This window comes from Zalophus californianus, chromosome 9, assembly GCF_009762305.2.
Source record: "Zalophus californianus isolate mZalCal1 chromosome 9, mZalCal1.pri.v2, whole genome shotgun sequence".
NCBI classification, from domain to species: Eukaryota; Metazoa; Chordata; class Mammalia; order Carnivora; family Otariidae; genus Zalophus; species Zalophus californianus.
The window spans coordinates 90,884,087-90,894,693 of NC_045603.1; the positions used below are offsets into that span (position 1 = coordinate 90,884,087).

General features: G+C 39.9%; 1 protein-coding gene across 2 annotated transcripts in view; it reads right to left on the reverse strand.

Annotated features, from left to right (window-relative positions):
* PTPRO (protein tyrosine phosphatase receptor type O) overlaps positions 1-8,215 on the reverse strand; it is a 239,175-nt gene extending 230,960 nt beyond the window's left edge. The window contains exon 1 of one of the 2 annotated variants that reach the window (XM_027594901.2): positions 7,756-8,215. In XM_027594901.2, the coding sequence (XP_027450702.1) occupies positions 7,756-7,830 (75 nt within the window). In that variant the 5' untranslated portion in view covers positions 7,831-8,215. The remainder of the gene's footprint in view (positions 1-7,755) is intronic. The other variant, XM_027594902.2, reaches the window with a different exon arrangement.
* Positions 8,216-10,607: the final 2,392 nt, after the last annotated feature.

Sequence of the window (10,607 nt, forward strand, 5' to 3'; positions counted from 1 at the left end):
GGACATCCCCATTCACATCTCCAGACCTGCCATTTTTTCCGGACGTCAGACTCATACCTAATAAGTACTTGTGTGTGTGTGGTTTTTTTTTTTTTTTTTTTTTTTTTGGCACTTCAAACTCAAGAGGGTTTCTGCTAAATTCATCATGTCCTATTATCAGTCAAAGTCCCAGTAGGATACTCAAGGGGAAATCATAGATAGTTTAATCAAGGGACTGTTACTAAAGGTGTGGAGCAGGAATAATAGTACTAAGCATGATGGTGAAGAGGGTAAGCTGAGCTGGAGGAGAATGGACACTGTCCAGGACACATTGTTAAAACTGCAACATGTCAGGCAAAGGTGTCAAGTTATCTAGAAATTAGCATGAAAATTACCTTCTCCCCAGTTCCCCACATCTAGCTAGTCTTGTCAATTTCGCTATTTTTTTTAACATCGTTTCTCTTATTTTAGCTCTTTTCCCAACACCCTAGGGTCAACATTTGTCATCTCTTAATTGGACCATTATAATCGCCTCTTAGCAGCTGAACTGCTTCCAGGCCTGCTCTACCTTCAGGGTAACCTTTCTTACAGCCAAAAGCTCTCTCTGAAATGCAAATCTTACCCGGCTCAGAGTTGGCTAACACTTCAATGATCCTCTTCACCTAGAAAATAAAGATCCTACTTTTTGGCACAGCATATAGGAGTCTCCCTGATTTGGCATCTAACACTCCCTTTCCTTTTGTACACACTTGTATTTTCTTAAACACTACCCTGCTCTTCACAACATTGGGCCTTTGTTCATGCAGTTTTCTCTTTGTGTCCATATTTCCTAACCTAAGTCAGGCTAAGCTTGGGTCATCTTTTAAGAAATCATCTCCCAGACCATGAGATATAGTCTCTCTTCTAACATCTTACCATGGTTTCCTCTATTAAACAAACAAACAAAACCTCACTACATTTTTTTTAACTTTAAAAATATATATTTAAAAACCTCACTACATTTTAATGACTTCTTCTATGCCTATTTTCCCACTGTGTCATTTGTGAGGATTCAACTGACTGTTACCCATTCCTGTACCTACAACATCAAGTACAATTCCTGGCACACCATAGATATTCAACTGATGTTTGATTAACTGAATGGAATTGGACAGCAAATCATTATCCTGGAATCTGAAAGACAGACTTGGTATTGAAGAGGAAAAGTAACTCTCAATGTGACCATTCTGGTTTTGGGGAAAGACTGGTCAGCCAAAAAAGTTTATAGGATGCTCTTTCAAGGAATCTAAATGATAGGGAGAGATTAACCAGAAGGTAAAGCCAGGATCAAAAAGTAGTGTAAAGGTAAAGCCAGGATCAAAAAGTAGTGTTGTTAGAGTTAATCAAAATAGAATTCTGATTCAGAAAGTAAGGTAGAAGGTATTAGAACCAGACCTCAGATGAGACCAAATATACAAAGGGCACTACAGATTCTTTGGAATTGTCCAACATCTGGTTTGTACATGACAATCACAAGCTCCTGTGGGAGGAACCGAGAGGGAATCACAATCTAAATCAGCACAAAGGGCTATAGATAGTCTCTGATATGGGTTAAGGGCAAAAGGAACAAGGGACAGAAATTTCTCTGCATTTCACTTGGTCAGTTGGAGGGCCATGATGAAGGAACAGGATTAAGGGCCTGTTAGACCCATGAAAATTTCTCACACATAAATAATCTACTATAAAAAGTAGGCAGGCAGAAGAGAAAAAAACAAAACACAGTCTCAGCTATCTGAAAAACAGTTAAATGAGGTGATACAGAAAAAGGGAAACGTTCATCATTTAAATCACATACACGTTAGTATTACAAAATACAATTCTGGTTTTGGACCCCCACACTGTAGAGAAATTCTTTTTATTTGCTGGTAAGGATACAAAAATTACCAGATTCATTTCGTTTTAATTCACTTTAGGATAGGAACAGTTTTGTTAGAAAAATGAGTTGCATAACATTCCTATTCAGGAAGAGTGGGAAACAAAATAAAAGAAGAGTATTCAATAAGGAAACATATTTATTTGCATATAAATAGAAGGATGGCAATACAGTTGTTTTCCTCAAACTTTTTTCATTTGATTCCCTAATTTTCCCTACATTCATTTTCTTACAGAAATTATGCATATTTGTAATTTGAAGACAATTCTCAAACTCAGAGTCCTGTTTCCAATTCTGGTTTCCGAAGTATTTTCCCAAGCTTTTATCATTTTCCCCTCTTTCATCTCAATTTCCTGACAAAAAGAAAAGGACAAACCTTTCTTATCACAAAATCACTATAACCTTGTTTCAAATATCCTGTTTGTTTGGTGGTTTTAATATATTCAGAAGTAAAAGGAGTTGGCCTTTTAGGTAACTGGAATGTCTAGGAAAGTAGACATCCTTCATCGGACAATGAAATTCTAAATGAAAGAGTTGAGAATGATTTTCTGACACAAGGATAAGATATGGTCGTACTTATAGAAATAAATTGGAAAGCACCATGTTCAGAGGGAAAAAGAAACAACAAAGGATCGGCACTCCGGAGATCTAGGACAAGCTTGTGAAAGGACAAACTTACTAATTAGGAATAATTAGTGATTGTAGATTACATGAAAGGTGCTTAATAAGGTTATTTATATATCGTTCTGAATAGCTGGTAGAAAAGGTACGGAACCTATTGGAGCCAACCAGAAGAGAAGAAGATACGAGTCTTTGTATTCTGCCTTTAGCTTCATCCCACCCCATTCACCCTCTTGCTCATTCTACTTGTGCCATATTAACCTTGTTTTGGCTCCTCAAATTAAGGGCACAAGTGCACAAAGAAGTCTCTCGCATATTTATTTAAGCAGAAAGCACTGATACCAATGGGCCTTTGAGGCCATTATAGAAGAGTTTTTTAGGGCTTTGAGTTATGCTCCTGGATTAAACACTACCATAGATAGAACCAAGACCAGGGTATAGAAAAGGCTTCATCTCTCAAGGGCAAAGTTATGGCAAAAAGTAGAGGGATTTCTGTTAGAAGCATGCAGAAATCTTTGTCAGTTGTAGTTGGTAGTGGTCACAGAAGAATGATGATATGGAAGAGGAAGCAAGAACATGACCTACATAGCTGGGTGTTGGCTGAAGTTGCAGGTCACATATAGAGGTAATGAAAGCTATTTCTCCTATTATTTCATTGATGATAGCACATAGCAGCTGAGGTAACACTGGTGAATAAATGAGCAACCAAGAGTGCTACACTTTTGGAAAAAAAGCACATTGGTATTTTGATTTATAATTTTAATAAGTTCTTAATATAGAGAACTGGTAACATTTTATTATTTTTTAGTGTAATGATTGCATTGTAATTAAAATAATTTAATTCACATAATGATAATTTTCTCATGCTTTCCTTAAAGATGTGCTCACAAGTCAATATTATGGTATTTAACACCTCTCAGTCAGAAACCGTACAATGCCACAAATTTCAATTCTGTTTATGAAGCTTCTACTATTTGCCTAATTCCACATCTTAAGCACAGTGGAAGACAAAAAATTACAATATATTTTCCTTTATTTCAAAAACAGATATATTTGGAGTAATAAAATGAGCATAATAGGTGCTTTCTAGTAAAGCTCATCATTGTAGTGGGGCTATACTTGTGGAAATGCAACAGCACTGGAACTGTGCACCTGAAGGTATTAAATGGGGAAGAAAATGGGAAATAAATATCTGTGGTGATTCCTCTTCACCCTTTATTGTGCCACACTGCTACCAATCACAATGGTCTAAATAAGTGCACCAATTGTATCCAACACCAAAGGGCCTTTGCAAATCCCCAAGACTTAAGTTGGAATTATATTGTTAAACCTCAGGAGTCAATGTACTTATGAGTTTAACTACCTTTAAGTTGGTTATTTAGATGCCAGAAATAGTGCTAAAAATAGTATTTTTATTTAAAAATAAAGTACAACTCTTACATCATTTTTAATTACTTATCCATATAGACGTGTATTTTTTTATGGACCAAAATGAGGCAGAGGTAAGGTGTGAATTTTTATTCTTTAATATAACAACAATCTTTACACAACAAAGAACAAAGGTAAACACACATATAGTGGAGAATTATTACCCAATCCCCAGTAGAAGCCCAGCCCAGTGAACATTCTTCAGCTTACTGGGGATGTCATATGTGAAAGGGCTTCTCTAAAAGGTTAACACTAAAAAAACAAAATAAGATAAGATAAAAATAAAAGGTTGGAAACAACATTTATCAAAGGAGTCAGTTGACAGAGGAGTTAATGACAGCAAACTTCACTGAGAGCAGGGTGGGTTAAGCTGCTCCAGAAAGATGAAAAGATTAAGGTTCATCGGCCAATATTGTATAATATAGAATGTGAATGAAACTTCCACGTGGAAGTGAAACTTCTTGTGTGTGTGTGTGTGTGTGTGTGTGTGTGTGTGTGTGTGTGTGAAAGAGAAAAGGGTGGGAGAGAAGGAGAGAGGGAGAGGGAGAAGGAGGGAGAGACAGGGGGTGGAGAAAGGCAGACAGACCTTGGAGAGTGGATATTTCTCCTAAATAGTACTATGGCCAACATCATAACACTCATGCTTTATAAAATTAAACACAAACCTCTTTTCAGATAATATAATTAAGGCCTCTTTCAAATTTAATGTTCTTTGATTACATATCAGGTAAGAGCAGACCCGGAAGAAAATATAGAGAGGAGGTTAAGGAAAGAAAGAAGGATTCATGCCAAGACTATGAGTTTAAGGAAACATTCCACTTGACTACTAATGAGCACCATTTCAGGAAAGGCAGAATTGAAATTCCTATGATGTCATATTCTACAATTTGCATCTTAGTTGACAAAATACTGATATCAAGTGAACTGATACAGGAAGCAATTTCCAGGAAGAGGTTTAGTAAAGATAGGGGAGGTGAGAGAAATTTACTTTGTTTTCACTGGGAATGCTGGGAAGATACACAAGAGGGAGACTCATCGGATAAATACTCCATTTACATTCATATGTGGGTAGAAGAATTTCAGATTGGTAGGCTCCCAGGATACTTGATAATAGAGTTCCACTTTTGTTTTCTATTTTTATATATACCATCAATATGGATTGTGAAATTTCAAAATTTCATAATCGACATTGTGCTTATGCAGATATTAGCCTCATAACATACAATGGATGACTTAGACAATCTGAGATGCTTGATTAAATGTTCCTATCACTTAGCTATGGATAAGGAACGATGCACAAAGACTTCCACGTCCAGGCACATTTATGCGATCTCAATGAAATTGGTTATAGCCAATCATACAGATTCAAATTTTCAGACTTTCCCATCACTTATACCTAGCTGCTAGCTCCTGATTTGTGGAAAAGATAAAACTATAAATCAAGCCTCCCATTTCGGTTTCTCTAACTTTATGGCTCTTAGGAATTTTCACTTTTATACAGAAGGTATTTCATATGGAGCAGTGAAAGATTTGTTGACATAATGTGAGCCACGGCGATTTTTGGGAGGTTGGATAAATTGTTTGTTTCTGACTCAGCACACAGATCTTATCACTGAGATTCAATCAACAATGTGCTATTTAATAATGGAACTGTTTCCAGGTCTACTATACTGACATTTATTCAGGACCTTGAATGCAAACGTATTTCCAAATTAGAAAGAGATTATACAATGTGCCAAATTTATCATGTAATATACTATTCCCAAATGTAAATGCCTTATCCTTTGTGCCCAATTTAACTCTTTGAATATTACTTGCTAACTGTAACAAAATAAGCTTAATGAAATAGCATATGTGAAATATCTGGAAGACTGACTGGTGCATGGTGGGTATTCAGTATATATACGTATATTTTTTCCTCTGATATACTTTATATCCTGGTGACACAAACTCTACACTTACATAAAATAAAGGGTAATGACTTTCTCTACAAAATTAGTTGTCCCATTACAATATTTATTTAAATTACAAGCCTTATCAATGTATTTACTATGTGATGCAGAGTTAACCATAATTGACACCAATCTGCAAATGTGCAAAAATACACCTATTGTGTGGAACAGGGTGAACCTCTCTTACAGTCACTGGGAATACCATTATACCAACATTGACTGCATTTTTCTCACATCTAAATCAAGTTTTCATTAGAAGTTTGCCACAGTTTTTACATTTTAATTGCAGCACTCTACTCCCACTCTCAAACCCATTATTTGACCATTTCTGAAATTCTCACTCATTATGAAGAATTCAGATGAAAACCTGCAGTTGTGCCAAATGTTGAGTTTGGATCGGATGTCATACATGTAAGTCTTAGCTGTTACTTAGAAAAATGTGTGGTGATGCAATTTCCCACTTTGGATTCATGACAAGTGTTGCATAGACATAATAATTATGACAGAATTTAACAATTAGAAAAATTAATAGAAAACTTAAATAAGTCTAATATAATTATGGTGTGTGCTAAAAGAGCAATCTCCTATAATGAAAACACATGACCAAGCTTGTTATTGACCAGATTTTAAATAAAATTATTATTAGCAACTTAAGAAAAATGTAAAAACATAGTAAATATAATTTAGAATTTTATTTATTCATTCTGTTGCTCTTTCTCTTTGAAACTATTTTTCCTATTTTCCATTAAGATAAATAAAAATATGGAATATTTAAAATTGATGCTGTTCCCAATCCATTGGTCCTGTTACACTACCTCCTTGTCAAGCATTCATAATTAATGATGCATGTAAGCAAAAAGGGACGCTTTGGTAAGGAAACATTTGCATCCATTAATGTTTCGTCCATTTCTAACGTAGGTAGCACGGTGGTGCTGAAAGGATAGCTCCCAGTCACCTGTCGACACACTACTTTGCCAGGAAAGGGAGGACTACGACAAAACTAGACACACTGAAGACACAGGCGGTAGACAATTACCTCACAACTTCACACTACTTTCCAAGCAAACATCTAGCTGAAATTTGTTTTAAAGATTTTATCTGCAGTATAGTTGTCAAACTAGGATTTAAAAAAAAGCAGCCCCTTCCCTTTCATTTTTCTCAAAAATAACAGCCTAAAGTAGCATAATCCAAAGAAAACTCAAAAAAGTTAATTTTATAGATTTTTTTCTGTCATTTAAATTTAGAGGTACCAGCCTTTGTAAATACGGCGGGGGAAAGTCTAAAGACTTTGTGAAAGGAATTATCAGGTTGAAGATGAAGACTTGGGGAGAAGAGTCCTCTCCAGGCTCAAGCTGACACTCTTTATTCAAAGAAAACCATGCTCACGACCACCCCGGCAGTCTTTTTGAGGACAGGGAGCTCAGCCCCAGGTGTATAATTCCAGGAGAAAGTAAATTAAGACAAAGCAGCCGTACACACCGTTGGGGAGAGAGCGGTAAGGTTGACCAACATTGGGGTGCAGTAGTGACCAGAAGGAAAAGTGACCTCATTTTGCCTAGTGAAACACTAATTAACAAGCCCACCTTTGATGCGGATACCAGCTGTGGTAAAAGAGCACAAAGGGTGAAAGCTGGAGAGAGAAAACTTCCCTGTTCTTCCACCCCATCCCTCAAAACCTCCGGGAACACGCACACGCAAGGACAACAAAGCTTGGACCCAGGCTGCACAGCGGGCGCTTCCAGCCGCCGCCGGGCCATCGCGCCCCGGAGCGCGCCGCTCCCCCACGGCAGAGCCCGGGCGTCGGAGCGCGGACGCGGGCAGGACCGCCCGGGAGTGAGGGGAGGGGGGGGGACGCTCCCCTACCTTGAGCAGCACAAAGAACCAGAACAGAGACAGGAAACGGCGGCCGCCGCGCGGTCTCGTGGGCAGGTGCCCCATCACGGTGCCGAAGGGACCCGGGGGGACCGCGGCTCGTGCGAACTCCCCCGGCGGCGGCTCACAATGGCGAACTGAGCCTCCCGCCTCAGAACGTGGGCGCCGAGGCTGCTCCCGGGGGGCGCATGCTGCCTTTCCAGTCTCCTTGCGCCTGCTCCCTTTCCTCTTCTGCTCCGGGGGTCCTCCCGGAACGTGCCAGGCGCTGCCGTTCTTTAACAGCTAAGGATGGAGAGAGAGGGTGGGGATTGGAGTGGGCGAGGCTCTGCGGCCGCCGCCACCGAGGCTGCCGGTGGAGAAGCGGGGTCCGAGTGGTGAGCGAGAGGCGGATGCCCTGCGCCCAGCCTGCCGCGGTCCTCCGGCCGCAGGAGATTCTCACCGTGCGCCGCGGACTCATAAAAGTGACAGCAGCCTCCCAGCCCTCCCACCAGGGTCCGCCTGCCGCCTCTTATCGCTGGACAGCCCCCACTCCAGGCTCCGCCCCGACCCTTTCCACTGTCTCTGGGACTCAGGAGTTGTGCGGGGCGTTTCAATGACTCCTCTTGAGCAACTTGGGGAACCGGATCCCAGTCTCTTCTCAATCTTCCTACATCTGCTCTCAGTTGCTGTTATAAAAGTACAGAAACACTTGGAGGGAACTGGTGGTTGTGATTGTAGTGATGGAGTGCGTGGTGCATGCATGTGTGTTTGATGGGTAGGATTCCATTCTCTCCATCCCACTCCTACCGGGAGGAAATAGTACAATTATATACACTTTCCATTTGAAATCAGCTCTTATTAATTTCAAGGGCTGTCTTTTGACACCAAAGTCTGTCAAGTTGCCTGAAGCAGAATGTAGAAGTCGAGGAGGGGGGATCACAATATAGTACATATATTTATAAACATACTTTAAAAAATGTGTAATTATTAAAGAAACTGTTGAGCCTTTCCAGAGTGGTTATACTATTTTACATTCTCACCAGCAATGGATGGGGCGGGGGCGGGGGCGGGGACAAGGTATATAATTAAAGAGAGGTAATAGTAGGACTCTGTGGTGATGAAACAGTTCCCTATCTTGGTGGTGGTGGTTACACCAAATCTGCCTACGTGATAAAACTGCATAGAAACGCAGGAGCGGTTCACGTGCGCCAGAGCCCACACGTACAAATGTCTATAAAACTGGTGAAATTTGGCGGCGCCTGGGTGGCTCAGTCAGTTGTGTCTGCCTTCGGCTCAGGTTATGATCCCAGGATCCCGGGATGCAGGCGTGGGCCAGGCTCCTTGCTCACTGGAGAGCTGCTTCTCCCTCTCCCTCTGCCCCTTCCTCCCACTGATGCTCTCTCTCTCACTCTCACTCTCTATCTCAAAGAAAGAAATAAAATCTTGAAAGAAAAACTGGTGAAATTTGAATAAGGTGTGTGAAGCTACCATTGTCAGTTTCCCAGTTTTTTTTTAAAGATTTTTATTTATTTATTTGAGAGAGAGAGAATGAGACAGAGAGCATGAGAGGGAAGAGGGTCAGAGGGAGAAGCAGACCCCCTGCTAAGCGGGGAGCCCCATGTGGGACTCGATCCCGTGACTACAGGATCATAACCTGAGCCAAAGGCAGTCGCTTAACCAACTGAGCCACCCAGGCGCCCTGTCAGTTTCCCAGTTTTGATACATACTATAATTATATAAAATGCTACCTTTGGAGAAAGCTAGGTGAAGGTTAAATAGGACCGTCCTGAACTATCTTTTTGTTGAGATATAATTGACATATAGCATTATATTAGCTTCAGGTATACAACATAATGATTCAATATTTGTATGTATTGTGAAATGATCACCAAAACAAGGCTAGTTAACATCCCTCATCACACATAGTTACAACGTTTTTCTTGTGATGGGAACTTAGATCTACTCTTTTAGCAACTTTCAAATATACAATATTAACTACAGTCACTATCCTGTATATTGCATCCCCTTGACTTATTTCCTTTGTAACTGAAAATTTCTAACTTTTGACCCCCTTCACCCATATGCTTTTTAACAAGTGAATTATTCCTGAGTAACTAATCCGTGACTTTTTAGAAGTTCAGGCAACTAATTCCTAGCTGTGTATTTTCAAACTATTTATGTCCCTTTGGTTGTTATGTGTAGCTTTAGGAAGATGTCTGTCAAAATAAACTATGGGGTACTCTATTTAAATATGAATCACTGTGGGGCGCCTGGGTGACTCAGTGGATTAAGCATCTACCTTCTGCTCAGGTCATGATCCCAGGGTGGTGGGATGGATCCCCACATCCCGACATCGGGCTTTCTGCTCAATGGGGAGCCTGCTTCTCCCTCTCCCTCTGTCTGCAGTTCCCCCTGCTTGTGCTCTCTCTCTCTGTCAAATAAATAAATAAAATCTTTAAAAAAATAAATATAAATCACTCATTATTATGTAAATGACCCTTGCTGCACCTTGCCAATAATGGAACTTCCTATTTGTCTTTGAGACATGTTTGGGCACCAGGAGACAGGCAAGGTGACCTTGGTTATGAATACAGGAGTTTGTCTCAGACCCACAGTTAGGGAGTAGTGGCATGAAAAAGGACCTGGGGCTATGTTTACTCAACCTTTGGCTAGATAACAAAATGACCAAACAGGAATCACTTGGTTGGTATGTATATGTGTGTCTAAGAAAGGTTTAGATTGAATATATTTACATGTGTATGTATGTGTACTAAATGCTCATAGACATAAATAAAAAATAATGGTCTGAATTTATGTGAAAATACTGTCTTTGGTGTCTTCCTTTAGAAGCATCTTTTGTTGTC